The 19,020-nt window shown below is 44.3% G+C and overlaps 1 protein-coding gene across 2 annotated transcripts in view; it reads left to right on the forward strand.

The window, feature by feature from the left end:
* Positions 1-19,020, forward strand: part of ZFYVE28 (zinc finger FYVE-type containing 28) — a 270,674-nt gene that overhangs the window by 147,418 nt on the left and 104,236 nt on the right. For both annotated transcript variants that reach the window (XM_063924675.1, XM_063924685.1), the window contains exons 3-4: positions 11,345-11,482; positions 14,829-15,031. In XM_063924675.1, coding sequence (XP_063780745.1) covers positions 11,345-11,482; positions 14,829-15,031 — 341 coding nt within the window. The remainder of the gene's footprint in view (positions 1-11,344; positions 11,483-14,828; positions 15,032-19,020) is intronic.

The raw sequence follows: 19,020 nt of genomic DNA on the forward strand, positions 1-19,020 counted from the left end.
TTTTGTCTTATGGAGAAAATTTTGTTCCACTCGACAATGGCTGGGAAATGTACTTCCAACTGTCGGTTGATCTGCTTAATACATTCCTGATTGTGTTCCTCCGTCCAAGGTACCTCCGTGTCTAATTTACAATCAGCAATAAATTTCGCAGGGTCAACACTGGAGGGCAAACATACCCTCAGCACTATCCGCCAATCTTTGTTGGTGGGTTCTGTGGAGTTTCCTAGTTCTTTAATAAATCTTTGGCAGGCTACTAGATCTTTCCTAGGATCAGGGAATTCAGACATAATTGATCCCAATTCGGTCCGGGACCAAAGACAGTGCATTGCACTGTCCTTGACGGAAATGATTCCCTGATCGTCAGTCTTCCCATTGGGGACTGCAATCACCCTGACCGGATCGAACTCAGCTACATCATCTGGTGTTGGTTTTACAATATGTGGTTCCTCTGTTGGTGCGTGATATAAAACATTGTACTTACCTGTGGACACGACCTCACCTGACCCTCCGTTAGGGGGTTTGATTATTGCCTTTACCGATTTGATCGTGTCCACCTGGATGTCTTGTAGGATGGCTTCTGGAAGAGGTGTCGACATTGTTCTGGGCTCACTTTCTTGTTTGTATTCCTGAGGGAAGTTTGACATGGGGTGCAACTTGCATAGGTTAATAGTTGTACATTCAACAACATTACAATAATCATTGTTACATTTATTACACTTATTCTTATGATCTATACTACAGTTGCTAAGAGCGTTTTTATTGTTCAACCTTGTGCTTTTCTCCGCAACCACAATCCTCCCTGATGCCATGTCTCTCTTCTCAAGATAAGAGTCAGAAAAGTCAATTGAATCTCTTTGTAATTCACCTTCCTGTTGCCATAACTGCAAATAATCATAATGTTTACTTCGTCTCTTTGTTGGTTCAATGAGACATATCCTCCTCCTTAAATTTTGTAACACTTTTGGGCTAAAGCTGTCTATATTTGGGAACTTCTCCCCATCATGTACAGTCATTCTTTCCCATTCATCACATAAAACTTCTGTGTGACTTCCATGTTTCTCACACATTATGTACCTGGCCGATCCTACTGGACGGTCTTCTGAATCAACCCGAACCGAGGTTGATCGCCCCCTACCTGAACAACTGGCCCCCATAATCTGCAGGTGTTGCTTACTACTCCTTTGATCTTTATATCACGGTCTTCAGCGAACCCTTACAGCAAACCAAATTATTCAAAATAGGCCGACGGTGGCGGTTTACCGAGTACCCCACTCACTCGCCCACGCCGACCAATGCGACCTGATCACACCGATATGGTGCTGGCGCACTCGACACAGGGCACCTACCAAAAACCTTCTGTTTACTGGAACATGTGAGGGTTACCCGCAGGACACTTACTCTTTCCAGTAAAGGTGGGGTTGTTAGATAGTTCCTGAGTGACCAGCGAACTTCCCTTCCAAAAATAAAAAATTACACAAATCACGTCAGAATGTACAACTAGCGTTTATGACCTTTGTACGCAAAATGATACTAGTCAGGTTTACTAATGCACACAATGACGTGCGGTACAATCGTTCAGTACATAAGCACTACTTGTTATGTACTGAGAGATCAATGGAATCGAAAATTTCGGCTGCGAATTCCTTCAGCCAGAGCTTATATGGCCTATATGGGTTCTGCACCAACCCCCGGGGTTGTGCCTCTTACCTTTTATAGCGGACTTCTTTGTCTCCTTATGACCTCCTGGTCTGTTATGACCTCCTGGTCTTGTTCTGTACGACCTCCTGGTCTGACCTCCTGGTCTTGTTCTATACTGGTCCGCTATACTCTAATGCTCAAATATTATGTTTAACCAAGGATGCCTCCCTAGCCACCGTATATGTCACTTACACGTATGTCCCTTACGAGTACCCGATTTCTTTTTGGTTCAACCTCTAAGTTATATAAACTTATGTGATAAAAACACACTCACTCAACACATGTACACTTTCGTTTCTATATCTATTTCTGCGCAGAAATTTTCTTTAGCCCAGCTGTGTTACCAATTAGGAGCAGGATCTGTTAAACTAAATTTCAGATTTCCAAAAATAGACTTGCGTTATTTACTGCGTCGCGTTATCTACCGCTTTGCGCTAATTATCGCCTTTGCGTTAATTCAACTTATCGTGACTTGAGCTACGTGGGCGTAGCCGGACACTCCGCTGCGTAATGTACGCTGCGTGCCTCGGCCTTTGGATTGCGTACGCAAGTCTCAGTTAGGGACACGTGTACGCAAAACAAAGATCCACCGTAACACAATTTATACTTTTATCAATGTAGATGATCCCTGATCATCCACCGCGTACCCCACTGGCTTTGCCTTATCTCCCAGGCAAACCGTGTGTTGGTCTATACTTTAACTATTACCTCTATTCTTAAACTATGAAATAACAGCAAGTCTCTTTTAGCGCTTTTCTATCAACTATAAAACTGGCAAACAGGATAGTGATATACGAAAATTTTAAATGAAAAGGAAATACAGATGTATACGTAAAGCAGAAGAAAAATACAGTTTTAAAAGACACGAGCGTTTTGTTCTTACCTCCGGTTCCCGGATTCCTTCAGCACTCTTTATCTAAGCAAAGCAGACGCTTATCCCGTCAGCACTGCGAGACAACCTCCCGCCCTTTGCTGAGGGATAATGTCTGCTGATCTACCTAGTGCAGATATGTGAAGGACTGGACGGCCCCCAATTGATAAAGCTGGATTCCTTTATCGTATAAACAACCCTTTATGAGGTCTAAGAACACTGTACGCTGTTTACTTAAGAAGTACCGTAAGGGTACGCTAGTTGCGTAACGATCGCTCAGCCGTAGGCGAGACGCTCAAGCGTCACGTTCGCTCACGGCCCAGAGATCACAGGCAGGCACGCTATTGGCTGTTGACTAACGTAATGATTCGCTATGGCGTAGCAGACGCTCGAGACCACGAGGAGATCACCAGCGGCGCAGACGCTCACAACGCTATACCTTTATATCTATATTTTTAACAATGAAATACACAGTATACCTTAGTGTTGAGACAGGGTGTAAGTGCAACCTGGTGTAACCTGATTAACTACAAAGCTGCTTGAGAGTCACCGACGCTCAAGTGAACACTTAACACTATAAGAAATACACAGATACTTGTTTAGGGTCCAAAGCCTATTATATGTATTATAACTAATATACTTGCAAAAAGGAATCACAGTACAAATGATACACTACAATATAACAGAGACTTCCTAACCAAAATAGCTACACTAGAAATACAATATAATACCAATCTAATACAATACAATACAATACTAGTCAAGGGGAGATACGAGAGAAAGAGTAGAGAGAGAGAGGGAGGTAGAGATGAGAGAAATGGCTCACAGTAAGACAATATGATCACGGAGAAAAACTTACGCACAAGGGGAAACGATCGCATGCGCCTCTGGACATCCAGCTTCCCGATTATCAGCAATGAGAACCGTTTGATGAGAAGTGAAAGCTGGATGCCACAGGCCCGTCTTTTATGCTACTCACACAATGCAATCTAATGGTCCCTACAACCTCATTGTCCATTGGACGCAGGAATTCGGCTTCGCATTATAACAAAAGGTCATAGGGTGATTCATACAGGTGGGCTGTGACGATTTCAAACAGCTCAGGTGGGTGGGAAACTAGGTTTCCCGCCGCATACCTGAGTAAGAGTAAATAATAGTAATGGACATAAACTTCTTATGTCCATAACTATTCGCACGAGCGATTAATACGCTCCAAACCAACACCGGAATATTGCTATTTAAATACTCTTCCGATGGGTACCAAACACTACTGTATGACTCCTGTTAGACCCTTCCTACAATACAAAGAGGGATTCCTCCGTTCAGGGACATTCTATATTAACCAAACTTTCAGAATCTATCAAAGGGACCATGATCTATAAACTACGTTAATTGTGGAAATATGTAACGATTGGGTCGCACGCTACGACTACATACTCTTTACCGTAAATACGCATACCGATGCGAGCGGGTGCACGCATCAGCGGGTATGCGCTATCACGGGAAAGCGCACGCATGCGCAGCGCGGACCAGCGTGAGGTGCAAATATGGCAGCGTGTATAGGGATATTTTTCTGACTTTGACAAATGGGTTGGGAGTAAACCTGGTTTCTAGTCAAAAATGTGCTCTTTGGGGTTTTAATGACGTCTCCATTTTACCAGCGCTGTTGGTTCTCTATTAAATAATTTTCCAATGTGCGCTATGTACTGGTCACACTGCGTGCTCGTTTGGAAGGAAGTCGGTAAGGTATAACAACGCAGAACTTACCATGTAAGCAGTGTATCTTTAAATTTACAATTTTGACTGAATATAAATTGGAAAAATAAACCCTTAGTAGAATCTCCCGTACGGATCATATATCATTTTAGCATTGTAGAAAGCAAAAATTCTGTGACTGAGCACTTTATTTCATTTAGGATTCTTTGAGCTGCAGCGTACGAGCTGCTTGTCTCCTAACTTTCTTTTTCTGCCATGGAAACTGCGCCGTTTTATTCCGTTCCCGGTTATCAGCTTAGCAGCCATCGTAATTGTCCTGTACATTAATTAGACCTAAAAACAAAAGCGCACAGTCAGATTTGCTGCCTTTGTGTCATGTTTTTCCACCATGACGTACTTTGGTAACTTTTGAATGTAATGATTGTCATTGTGATTTGTAATGAGCACTAATTACGTGGGAAAATCTTTAACCGTGAACTCATCCGCCTAATGAGCTGTAGAATGTTCTGCTGTTCCCTGCAACGTGAGCCCTGCGCCTTCCTACAGTCTTTCTGCAATGCCTGCAATAGCCATAAATCTCCTGCCCTGCATCGCAGACATGAGATACAGGGGACGGATCGCTAAATATACCCGGAATTAGCATTTCTCCCAGCTACACATGATAAATCTTTATATTAGTCAGTAAATGCAGGAAATGGGTCTTCAGCTGTTGTAGCCGGTCTGATTTATTCTCCCCCCCAACTCCATCCCAGTGAAAATTTACACACAAAGTTGGTTATTTAAAAAATTCTTAACTCCTAGCACTGCTAGATTTACGGTGACAGTCAGGCGGCTATTGAAGGAATATATTGCTGACGAGACAGGCCGTAAAGTGCATGAATTGTGCGATTATTGATGCACTCTACTATGTTGTTCCTCAAAAATGATTACATATTGTATTTGCCAGATTGCTTTTCTTCTTTTATACGTGCCGCACAGGCTTTTGGCATGCCCAGAAGGCAAAGGGTTTGGCATTCTGTGTTATTCAAAATATAACAAAGTTTTCATTAGTGGGGGATAAATCAAAAGGACTCATCTGTTTGTATTGCTGGTAGTGAGCGTCTGGATTTATCACTTAGAGGGAATCACAGCGCTTGCCCTGAAGTACCACCAACACGTCATGTTTTCTGGATTCCTTTGATCATTCACAGGTCAGGAATTATTCCATTTGCTTTCACAGACGGAAATCCTCAAAACATGACCTGCTGGCCAACATTTAGGGTTGAGGTTGAGAACCACTAATTTAGATCATTTCTATCTTTTTTTTTTTCTTTTTCTTTTTTTATTCAATTGCAGTTACAAAACAAGGCTAAATATCACCACCAATTGGTGACTTTGACACAGATGTACGGTTACCCAATAAGAGGGTTTCTTTCTTTTTTTTCTTTTTTTCTTTTTTTTACTTCACTTGAAAATGACAGCTAAAATCTGATTTGTTTTTATGGGTTAACCCTTTCAATGTCCAGACTTTTCTCACCTCTTTGGGGGGAGATTCAAATGTTTGCAAGTCAGTTGGGAGTCTTTTTTCCCCTATCTAATAGAGCAGAAAAAACAGACACCCAACCGACATTACAAACATTTGAATCTCCCCCTTTGAGTCCATTTTCTCCACATTCAATATCAGTAACTTCTTAAATCAGAGTTTCCCAAACTCTGTCCTCTAGGTCCCTTCACAGTCCGGGTTTAACGGATATCCATGTTTGTGCACGAATGGTATAATCAAACCAACTGAGATATCAATTAATACCCCCCCCCCCCCCCCCCTCCCCTCACACCGCTGCTGTGACTCTGGTTAACCCAGGTTGTGGCTCGGTGTGAAAGGCCGACACCTTCCCAAATAAAAAATAAAAGTCGAGTGACCTGCCAATACTACCGCAGTAGCAGCGGCCTGGTTTGGACACTGGATCGACCCGTGTAAAGGGGCAGTGTGAATGGTACAACCTGGGTCATATTTATTTATTTACACTTTCTTATATAGCAGCATATTCTATTGCGCTTTACAATTGGAAACAGTGATGAGACAAACTTAGCGGTAGGAAGGCCCTACTCGCAAGCTTACAGTCTATACACAGTATAGGAAGAGCCATATCCACAAAGTCATCTCCAAGCGCAGGCAGAATAAGTAGCACTTCACCTGTGTACATTGTAAAGTGCTCCAACTCTGGAATAACCCGGGTCGGAGCCACAGTGTGCAAGGGGTCTTACCCGGGATTTTGGTGTGAAAGGGGTTTTAGTCATCTGTGCACAAACATTGATATCCTTAAAACTGGGACAGCTAGGGTGCGTATAGGACAGAGTTTGGGAACCGAAATGACCTTAATTATACTTTGTTGTTTTTAACTAAAAAGCAATTTTTTTTAAAAAATAATACATTAATACCGATACTCCTCTAGTTCTTGCTTTATCTTCAGCCCACCTTTCCAAAACTGCAAAAAGCAGGAAACTACACTTTTTTTTTTTTTAATAAATAAATAAAATTTGCATCTGAAAAATGAATACGTTTTCTGTAGTTTGCTTTGTGTAGGAGTCATAAAATGTTTATGAATGAGACGCTAACCCAACAATGCCATACCTTTTTGAAAATGAGACAACCTACTACATCAAATGAGATTACCCCAAAAAGTTTTTTGAAGTCAGGATGGGGAAGGACTGGGCACTATAACACCCTAATCGCTGGACTTCTTAACACTTGTTGTAGTCTGCGTGTTCTTGTATAAGGGGCACTAAAATTATTTCAAATGAGGGATCCCCCTAGTTTCTAAGTGCCAAGATGGGTGAGGTCAGGCACTTTTAGTGCCCTACCCATCCATAGTTTTTCTGTAGTGCAGGATGGTATTATCTGGTGTTCATGAGTCCTCACTAAACAATAACTAAGGGGCCGCATCATATAAAGTGGGGACTCGCCTGATTCATATTAGGGTGCCCCTGAGTTTAATGAAGCCAGGACAGAGGAGATCATTAGTAATGTCTACAGTATACAGTAGGGAGTCATTGCTTGCAGCTCACACAGTATCTCCAAATAATAACTTGTATGGAACCACCTCATTTGAAGGAATCGATTTCCCCCGTTTCATACAATGATGCCTTCTGATTGTATTGGTGCTAGGATGAGGGATTCGGGCATTTCTAGTACATTCCCGCATTACCTAGATCTGTATATATTTGTGTAGTGGGGATCAGTACTAGATCCCGGTGGTCAGGAGACAGATGCTGGGAGCCCGACAGCCAGGATCCTGTCTGCGAGCGCAGCGTTTCCCCTTGCTTGCTCGCTGCGCTTGCCAGGCTTTGGGCCCGGTGTTGACCGAAGAAGTTTCTGTTCCCCTCCAGGTGGTGGCGTGGACCACCACCCAAGAGGGGTAACCAGCTGGCGGTCAGGACTCCGACCGCCGGTAGTTCAGCTGGTGTTGGGATTCCGGCGTCGGTTTCCTGACAGGTGGGATCCTGACAGGTGGTCAATTGACTGCCTCCCGTGTTGTGTAGTGACTGAGCGTCATGATACTATGTGACATCATTGGGCAACACTTCCACCTTCTCTCTGACCTCTACCGGCAATTAATACAGGTAATGATCTGGTGATTATATTTTTTAATTATTTGGTGCAATTTCTCATTAGTTATAAGAGTCCCACTCATCCTTAGCACTGAAGTGTTTAGTAGCTCATTTTTGTGCAGTGCATAATTATATTAAATAAGCCCTTTAGTAAAAGTTATTTGATCTGTTTTCCCAAATCATATGCCTAGTACTTTCCACAAATGAGACACTTCATTCGTGAAGAGCGATAACCGTTTAAAGTTCTTATTACCCAAGTGTAGAGTGGGCTTAGTCACTGACGCTGGGTCAGTAAAACCCCTTTTACACTCGCACTCCCGGGTTACTCCCGGGATGCTTCCCGGGACTGACCCCTTTCACACTGCACTAAGACCTGGGATCGACCCGGGACAGCCCCATTTACACTGATCCCGGGATATCCCTGCAAATGCATAAGTATGTCATTAGAAATGGCCTTGGGCTCAGAAAAGATGACATCAGCTTTTCTGAGCCCAAGAAAGCTCCAATCCGAGTCCTTTTAACAGTCCCGGGATAGTGAATCCCGGGACGGACCCTTTCACACTACCCAGCTTCCCGGGACGGTCCCGGGACCAACCCTGCTTTAGACCTGGGATGAAATCCCGGGATGCTCGACCCGGGAAATTGTCCCTGTACCCTTTTACACTGACAGAAATCCCGGGATGATGCGCGTTCACGTGCAATATCCCGGGATTTTCATGCGAGTGTAAAAGGGGTATAAGTGGCTGTCACAAGCTTCTAGTCATTCTGTGGTAAACATGTCTATTCCCTGGTTCCTGGGCAGCAGAAGTGCCTGTGTCCTAATTTATCTCTGTGTTTTGTTCCAAAATGGCCCTAGACAACGTTTAGTTAGAGTAAAGGACAATAGTTAGATCCAACTGCTAATAAGCAGCCTTCATTTCCAACTGGACCATGTGATACAGCCTTAATTACATGTCATTAAAATAAAGATAACACTGATCTGTTTTGATGGGGAAAACTGCAGTTAGGGGAGTTAATGTCCTCTGTTTTTTACTGCTTTCGATTTGTTTGTATTTATACCTGCACTTTCCAATTATGCCTGGTGTATAGCATATAGCACTAGAAAGTGTGCTTATAATATTACAGCTGTACAGATAACGAACAAATGTTTCTGATAAATCATTGAGAACACCAAAGTCAACAATTTTTTTATTTTTATTAATTGCACTGTAAACCTCAGACGCGCCAACCCAGAACACTTTTTTTTTTTTTGTCGGAATAGGCGTATTGAGGATTTCCCCAATCCCATGACCTGGGCTTCAGCAGATTGGGGATTTGCCCAATACTCCCCTGATGTGTGGGCCCTTTAAGAGGCAAAACTGAGAGTGTACAGTATGGGAACTGGGTCAGCAGTCATGCCATATGGCACAAAGAGGATTAGGTGTAGTAGGGCACATCTATACATGACTAGAACATGGAAAGATGGTATTTTCTCTTGAGTTTTCTTAGAATGGTGCTCAGATCAAGAAACAGCCAGTGAGCGTCCGTTCTGTGGGATATAATGCTTAGCTAATGAGAGGTCTAAGGCGAATGGCCAGACTGGTTGAAACAGACAGAACAGTGACAGTAGCTCAGCAACACTGGCCAGACCTGCTGAAAGTGACAGGTGACAGTAGCTCAATTACACTGGCCAGACTGGCTGAAATAGACAGAACAGTAACAATAGCTCAGCGACACTGGCCAGACTGGCTGAAATTGACAGGTGACAGTAGCTCAATGACACTGGCCAGACTGGCTGAAAAGGACGGAAAGTTGACAGTAGCTCAGCGACACTGGCCAGACTGGCTGAAATGGACAGAAAGGTGACAGTAGCTCAGCGACACTGGCTGAAATGGACAGAAAGGTGACAGTAGCTCAGCGACACTGGCCAGACTGGCTGAAATGGACAGAACGGTGACCGTATATCAGCGACACTGGCCAGACTGGCTGAAATGGACAGAACGGTGACCGTATATCAGCGACACTGGCCAGACTGGCTGAAATGGACAGAAAGGTGACAGTAGCTCAGCGACACTGGCCAGGCTGGCTGAAATGGACAGATAGGTGACAGTAGCTCAGCGACACTGGCTAGACTGGCTGAAATGGACAGAACGGTGACCGTATATCAGCGACACTGGCCAGACTGGCTGAAATGGACAGAAAGGTGACAGTAGCTCAGCGACACTGGCTAGACTGGCTGAAATGGACAGAACTGTGACCGTATATCAGCGACACTGGACAGTTCATTGGTAAAAGATTGCCTGGTCTGCTGCAATTTTCAGATGTCAGGACCAGCAATAAGCATCCATGGATCCATCCTTTCTTGCATGTTAATAGTTCAGGCAAGTGGTGGTTTATTGGTGTTGGGTATGTTTTCTTGACACAAATTTAATACCAATTGAGCGTTGTTTATTTGCCAAGGCCTACCTGTGTTTAGTTACTGACCATTTGCATCCCTTTATGGCCACAATCTGCCCATCTTCTCCTTATGGCTCCTTCCAGCAGGATAACACGCCATGTCACACAGCACGTCATCTCAAGCTGGATCCACAAACATTACAGTGAGCTCAGTCTACTCCAGTAGCCTACACAGTCACCAGGTCCCAGTGGAATGGGAGATCACTGCATTAATGTGCAGTCGTGATGCCATCGCGTCACCTTGCTCCAGAATCTCTAAGGAATGTTTCCTGCACCTTGCTGTATACAAGCCATGAAGAATTCTGGCTGCACAGTAGTGGTAATAGGCTCCTGATTAAGTGGCCACTGAGAGTGCGTACTGACCATGCAATACAAGCATTTAGTCATGTTTTACCTTTTTGCATAGGTAATTTCATGCTGCCCTCTAGTGGTACACTACTGGACTGCATGTATTTATTTTCTGCATTTTCTATAAGCTAGGTAGTGGTGACGTTGTTGGTAATGTTTTGGTTTATTAGTACAATTACTAATAGGGGTCTAAGTGGTTAGTAGACTTTTTAATTAGATTTAATTTTTTTATGTGTAATTGGGGTTTTCCTTATTTGATTTGTGTTTTACATGTTAAATACTTCTCATCTTCACTGAGAGGCAAAAAAAGAATAGAAATATCATTATTTTTACAAGCAACATTTTCACATATCCTATACAAGGACAAAATGATCCATCCCAGATCACAAATAGGGTATAAAAATGTTACAACAAATGTAGCTAACAGTTATCAATTCTTTATACATGTTCCCCGTAATAATTCATATTCCCCATTAACTACCGAGTACCTTAAGCACTTTACATCTGTGATTCCATTCGGGATGCGATGAAGAGGTCGGCTGTCGGGATATTTTAGACATTGTATACACGGTCATGGCCAAGATGGCGGCTGTGGCACTGAGGGGTTTAATCTATTAAAATGTAAGGTGAACATCGAAGTCTTTTTTTTTCATCAACTTTGTGCATTTTGTTTCCCTGTGTCTTTAGGATAATGTCTTAAACATCATAAACCAGATTATGGAAGAGTGCATTCAGCATGAGCGAGCTAACCGAGATTTTTGTGTGAAGTTTCCCGAAGAAATCCGTCATGATAATCTCGCTGGACAGCTCTGGTTTGGGGCGGAGGTAAGAGAACATCTTATTATACTGTATGTGCAACTTACTCATATTTCTGGCGTATATGTGCACAGTATGGAAGTTTGAGTGACTGGTCCGAGAAAGAGAGCTAGCATTTTTTTTTATTTTCTTTTAATAACTTGATATTGATTTATGGTTTTCTCTTAAATATATTAGGATGAAATATATGAAGAGTTCAAAGTGTTCTCTTTTTTTTTTTATGCTGAACAGAAAAAAAAAATATCTTATGAGTGTTAAAGTTTTTTTTTTTTATAAAAAAAAATGCGCTTTGTTTTTACGAATTCATGATTTTAAGCAGGCATTTCTAAATGAATAAAGTTACAAGAAATACAGTTTACCTTGACAGTAAACAATAGAAATAAATTATTCATGTGTTCCATTCCGATGTCATATTTTCCCCCCCAGTAATTTCAAACAGGAGACGTTGATGTTTTACTGCCTGTAGCGATCTATTTCACATAAGAAAGATGAGACTAATTTTACGCGTACTATTGCAGTTACTGGACAGTTCATTTTTAAGAACAAAATAAAACAAATACGGTCTGTCTCAGGATTCTCAAATCTCCAGATGCGCTTTTAATTTACTTTGCTGAAAAGTGTTTTTTAATCTGATATTCTTCTACAGCTAGTGCTGCAGTAATACCCTTAGCAACCAATAGCGATCCATTTCTAAATTGTTCTGGGTGAATGATAGAATCTGGTTGTTAGGGACCAAACCACCCTAGCTACAGTAGCCTGCAGAACAGTGTTTTTATAAATGTATTTCCAGTTTAATTTCTTTGTGATGGAAGTTTTTACCATCTATTATTTTTTTTTTTTTTTTACGTATAATAGAGGTGAAGGGTGGGGAAGGGATTCAATTAAATGCCAGTTTGATGCTCCTGGGATGAGTGCCCATAGCTATTCCCTTACCTGGGCTGTGTAAACCCACTTGAGTTAACAGATACAGTTTACCGCGACTAATGCCCAGGGCTTAGTCAGGGTAAGCTGCATTTTCCGATATAAGTGCAGGGCGTGATGAGGTTACTGCAGGTGGTAACACCGCAACTAGCCACGAGCCACTATATAGCGTGGATTTCAGCTTGCACCTCAGGAGGGTGTGAGCAGATATCTGCTAGTGGCGGGTTTACAGCTCAGGCAATCGGGTAGCTCCGGGCACTCATCCCCAGAGCTTAACAAACTTGCAATGAATTGAATTCCCCCATAGTCTGGATGGAAGTTCACACACATTACCTACACAGTGTAGACAGCCATTTTGTGGGCTGAATCAACATTTGTGAAAGCAGTCTATAGGCCCACCAGGCACCAGGGACGTTGCTGAGATCCGAAGACTACATAATGCCTCCTCAGACTGTCTATAGACTGCATTTCAAATGGACGTGTACTTCATTTGTGAATCAATATTAATAATTTCTGGCCTGCTTAATTATTGGATGTCGCAGGTGGAGGTTAATGTCTGCAGTAATGCAGCATGTGAGGAATGGTTTCACCAGGTTACAGGATGGGGGCAGAGAGCGCCTCATAATTTGATATCTTGTACGCTTTGTGACATCTGTGTAGTAATTTGTACTCCGGGCATGTGTCTTATTGTTGAGCCTCCATGGCATGTTGTGGTGTGCTGATGGGACACGTTGTTATGTGGGATTACACAGGTTTATGTTGCGCCCTTTTATGTGTGTGTAGGCTAGTGCAATGTGCTTTATGTGGCTGCAGACATACTGGTGTGACATGCTTTTATACAGGTGCACGCAGACAAGTTCTGCACACCTTTATGGGGTAACACAGGGTGTAACGATTGTAGGGCGACAATGGTGGCTATATACAGGCTGTGGTGTAATCACCACCAGTGTACATGGCTCCATTCTCTCAATGTCTGAATGGCTTGCAAGCCATTATTGAGAATACTGCTATGCCGGCTCTCCTCTTTCAGACAGATGGATTCATGACTGTGCTTATTTTATAAATGATATTTATATTCTACACACCTAACTGAGAATGAGTTTTGGTCATAAAGGAGACATAATATGCCTTCCTTATCTCATGGAGCACTGCAACTGGGCTGTGCTCAGTCAGAGAACAGGCCTGAAATGTGCCCACACTCCCGTCCACGCCTCTAATCAGGGCTTAATAAACGTGACCAAATTCTTGGTGCCAGGACCCATGCCACAGTAGACAAGAGGGTGTGCAGTCTGATAGATGGGGTAGTAAGCAGTGGTTCAGTGGTTAACAGGGAGGATGTTCTGCACATAGGCAAGTCTAAGAGGTTGCAATGGAGAGAATGAATGAATTGGTGCGTGCCAGGTCTGGCTTTAGGCCTTTCCAGTGATGTTGGGTTGGTCTTTGGAGTAGGTGGTAAATATGAGCGATATGAAGAGAAGAAGCAGGTGGTGGAGCGGGCAGGAAAGTGAGGTGAAAGGGGATAAACGACTTAGCCAATCAAGGGTCAGTGTTGGAAGATGAAAGGATAACTAATATAGGTAGAGAAATATAGTGAGATAAATCCGCATTGGAGCAAGGTCTATAGGTGCGCTCAGCAGTGCCAGAACACAGGGTTAGTTTGCGTTGTCCTGGTTGATGTGCTGCTGGCAGGTGTTGCTGTACAGTATGTGGCTGTTGCAGTGTATAAATAGAGCCAGGTCAGAGCAGGACAGGGTCATTACAATAGAGGGGTGGTTTTTATAGAAGAGCTTGACCATTATTAAAGCTGAGCTCATGCTAATGGCAAGAATATAAAAGCAGACCCGTATTTAGTACAAAAAGAGTGGTACTATGCGGAGCCAGAGCAACCCCAGAAAAATACTTAGAGAAGATGGGGTTCTGGCTAGTGCCTGCAATATACTGTACCAACCAGTAAGCCGCAGCAGAAAGAAAAACCAATCTAGATTCAGGTAATTATAATAAGATTTCATAACACAAACTAGGGTCAGGTACTGTATAAATGACTGACCCAACTGGGTGACAATCATAATGTGAACAGCTGTGTCTGTATTATGCTTGTCCACATTGAGGTCAGTGATTGGTTATTAGGGCTGCGAGTGCTGGCAGCGGGACGTGAGGCATAGGCATAGTGCAATATTTTCTTGAATCCAGTCTTGAGAAGTAAATAGTGTTTTTAGTGTAAGGGCAGCTTTTCCATATTGCAAGTACCAGCCAATCAGATCCTTACTGTCACTTTACAGGCTGTATTTGAAAAATTACAGGATCTGATTTGGTTGGCACGTTATCTCTCTCCACTTTATCTTTCTCTAAAGGTTAGTACATCTGCCCCTATGTGAGGAATGGTCTTGGGAAGTAACCTTGTAGCATTGCTGCTAAATCTCCTCTCTCCCTACAGTGTTTGGCTGCTGGTTCTATCATCATGAACCGGGAAATAGAGAGCATGGCGATGAGGCCACTAGCGAAGGACCTAACCAGAAGCCTTGAGGAAGTCAGGAACATTATCCGAGACCAGGCCCTCCGAGACCTGAACATGTACACGGACAAAATGAAAGACTCCCTCAGACATTTTGATGTTCTCTTTGCCGAGTTTGAATTAAGGTAAACCCATTTTTTAGGATGATTTTTCTTTTAGTTAATTTAAAAACTAAATTTAGTCTCTTATGGCACTTTCCAACTTTTAGGGAACAGCGTGTAGCGTTCTCCGCTTAGAACATCTGCTAACGGTTCTTCACTTTTTATGTTTTGATATTTCTGATCCTTTATTTAGACAGAAAAAGTTCTAGCTGTGAAGAAATAAAGTCTCACACAAAACTGATGTATTTTTTGCATCCAATGTTGACTTGTTCGCACACATGCTAAATATCACAGCAGTGTAAGTAGGTAATACGTCTTTCATTCTGTAATGTTGCTGATATGATATACTGCTGTTATTTACGTATTTGCTCATTCGAAAAATGAGTGAGACAGTAGTTCACAAATATAACCCCTGATGTTTGTTGATGTTTCCAGCAAACGATCACCGGGGATTATCTATAATAAACTATTGAATTTGCTGCCTAACCAACGTCCCCTCTTTCCTGCTGTCAATTCTTTCCACCCATCTGCTGCTTTACCAGCCCACCCTCCTTCCTCTCCTCTACTCCTGCCGAACCAACTCGCACTGCTCCCCGCTCCTCTTGCTGAACTTGCCCACCCTTCTCTTCCTGCTGAACTAGCCTGCCCTCCTCCCTCTACTACTGCTTGTACCAGCTCACCCTCCTCCCTCTCCTCCTGCTTGAACCAACTCACACTTCTCCCTCTCTTTCTGCCGAACCGGTCCGCCCTCTTCCCTTTCCTCTTGCCTGCCAGCCCTTCTCCTTCTCATTTATAAGAGGTCGACGCTCCTCCTTCTGAACTGGTCCGCCTTGCTCCTTCACCTCCTGCTGAATATGCTTCCCTCAGCGCGTGCTGAACCAGCCCGCCCTCTTCCCTCTCCACCTGCCCACCGTCCTCCCTCTTCTTTTCATTTCGAAGAGGCCCACCCTTCTCTCTCGACTCCTACTTCACCGTTACACCCTTCTACCTTAACTCTTAAAGCCCAACCTCTTACCAAATCGTCCTGCTCTCTTTCTGCTGAACCAACCAGCCATCCCTCCTTTCCCCTATCCTCATTTCGAAGAGGCCAATCCTTCTCCCTCACTTTCTTCCAGACCAGCCCTCCTCTCTCTCCTCCTGCCTGAATCATGCCATCCTTCTCCCCCCCCCTCTTGCTGAGCCGGCCTGCCCTCTTCACTCTCCTCCTGATGAACAGTCCCACACACTATCTCCTGAACCGGCCCAGCCTCCTTACTCTCCTGCTGCTGAACCAGCTCGGCCTCTCTTAGTCTCCCACTCCTACCCAAGTGGACCACCTTCCTCACTCTCTGTACAACTTTCTCTTACGTCCTAGAGGATGCTGGGGACTCCGTAAGGACCATGGGGTTTAGACAGGCTCCGCAGGAGACATGGGCACTATAAAGAACTTTAGAATGGGTGTGCACTGGCTCCTCCCTCTATGCCCCTCCTCCAGACCTCAGTTAGATCCTGTGCCCAGAGGAAACTGGGTGCATTACAGGGGAGCTCTCCTGAGTTTCTCTGAAAAATAATTTTGTTAGGTTTTTAATTTTCAGGGAGCACTGCTGGCAACAGGCTCTCTGCATCGTGGGACTGAGGAGAGAGAAGCAGACCTACTTAAATGATAGGCTCTGCTTCTTAGGCCACTGGACACCATTAGCTCCAGAGGGTCGGAACGCAGGTCTCACCCTCGCCATTCGTCCCGGAGCCGCACCGCCGTCCTCCTCACAGAGCCGGAAGATAGAAGCCGGGTGAGTATAAGAAGAAAGAAGACTTCAAAGGCGGCAGAAGACTTCAGATCTTCTCTGAGGTAACGCTGAGCGCCATTGCTCCCACACACTACACACACTGCAGGCACTGATGGGGGCGCACTGGGCAGCAATAAACCTCTATGACTGGCTCATATAGGTATATAGGCTGCGGAGGCAGTATATTACATAATCCCTCGCCAGTATAAAAAATTTGAGCGGGACTGAAACCTGCCGCTGGGGGCGGAGCTTGATCCCACAGCACTAACCAGCGCCATTTTCTCCACAGCACACTGCAGAAGCTGGCTCCCCGGACTCTCCCCTGCTGAACACGGTGACAGAGGGCAAAAAAGAGGGTGGGGGCACTTGTAAGACGCAGTGAGTGTATAGATATATCTATATAATTATATAAAAGCGCTGTTTACCTGGGAATTTTGTTTCCAGTGTCATTGGCGCTGGGTGTGTGCTGGCATACTCGCTCTCTCTCTCTCTGTCTCTCCAAAGGGCCTTATTGGGGGAACTGTCTCCATATAAATACAATCCCTGTGTGTGTGGGGGTGTCTGTACGCGTGTGTCGGCATGTCTGAAGCGGAAGGCTCTTCTAGGGAGGAGGTGGAGCAGATGAATGTGGTGTCTCCGTCGGCAAAGCCGACACCTGATTGGTTGGACATGTGGAATGTTTTAAATGCAATTGTGACTTTATTATATAAGAGATTGGACAAAGCAGAGTCCAGGGATAATACAGGGAGTCAATCAATGGCTTTGACGGTGTCACAGGGCCCTTCAGGGACTCAAAAACGTCCCCTATCCCAAATAGCAGACACTGATACCGACACGGATTCTGACTCCAGTGTCGACTACGATGATGCAAGGTTACACCCAAGGGTGGCCAAAAGTATTCATTATATGATTATTGCAATAAAAGATGTTTTGCATATCACAGATGACCCCTCTGTCCCTGACACGAGGGTACACATGTTTAAGGAAAAGTAACCTGAGATAACATTTCCCCCATCTCATGAGCTGAACGCGTTATTTGAAAAAGCTTGGGAAACTCCAGACAAAAAACTGCAGATTCCCAAAAGAATTCTTATGGCGTATCCGTTCACTACAGAGACGTCGGGCTACTAGGTTCAAGGGCCAACGCCATGGCGATCTCGACTAGGCGAGCACTGTGGACCCACCAATGGACGGGTGATGCCGACTCCGAGGCATATGGAAGTTTTACCTTACAAGGGTGAGGTTTTATTTGGGGAAGGTCTCGCGGACCTAGTTTCCACAGCTACTGCGGGTAAATCTACTTTTTTGCCTTATGTTCCCCCACAGCAAAAGAAAACACCATAGTATCAGATGCAGTCCTTTCGGTCGCATAAGTCCAGAAGAGGTCGGGGCTCTTTCTTCCTCGCCAGAGGTACGGGTAGAGGGAAAAGAATGCCTGCTACGGCCAGTTCCCAGGAACAGAAGTCCTCCCCGGCTTCTACTAAATCCACCGCATGATGTTGGGGCTCCACTGAGGGAGTCCGCGCCGGTGGGGGCACGTCTTGGACTCTTCAGCCACGTCTGGGTTCAGTCTGACGTGGATCCTTGGGCGATGGAAATTGTATCCCAAGGCTACAAGCTGGAATTCGAAGACTTGCCTCCTCGCCGGTTCTTCAAATCGGCTTTACCAGCTACTCCCCCAGAGAGGGAGATAGTTTTAGCTGCAATTCAAAAGCTGTGTCAACAGCAAGTGATTATCAAGGTTCCCCTAATACATCAGGGAAAAGGGTACTATTCAACCCTGTTTGTGGTCCCGAAACCGGATGGCTCAGTCAGACCCATTCTAATTTTAAAATCCCTGAACCTGTACTTAAAAAGGTTCAAGTTCAAGATGGAATCACTGAGGGCAGTTATCTCCAGCCTGGAAAGGGGGGATTTTATGGTGTCACTAGACATAAAGGATGCATACCTTCACGTCCCCATATATCCTCCTCATCAGGCATACCTGAGATTCGCTGTACAGGACTGTCATTACCAGTTTCAGACGTTGCAGTTTGGGCTTTCCACGGGCCCGAGGGTGTTCACCAAGGTAATGGCGGAAATGATGGTGCTCCTGCGCAGGCAAGGAGTCACAATTATCCCGTACTTGGACGATCTCCTGATAAAAGCGAGATCAAAGGAACAGTTGCAGAAAAGCGTGTCGCTCTCCCTGAGAGTGCTACAGCAACATGGCTGGATTCTAAATCTACCATAGTCACAGTTGGTTCC

This window comes from Pseudophryne corroboree, chromosome 1, assembly GCF_028390025.1.
Source record: "Pseudophryne corroboree isolate aPseCor3 chromosome 1, aPseCor3.hap2, whole genome shotgun sequence".
Lineage (NCBI taxonomy): Eukaryota > Metazoa > Chordata > Amphibia > Anura > Myobatrachidae > Pseudophryne > Pseudophryne corroboree.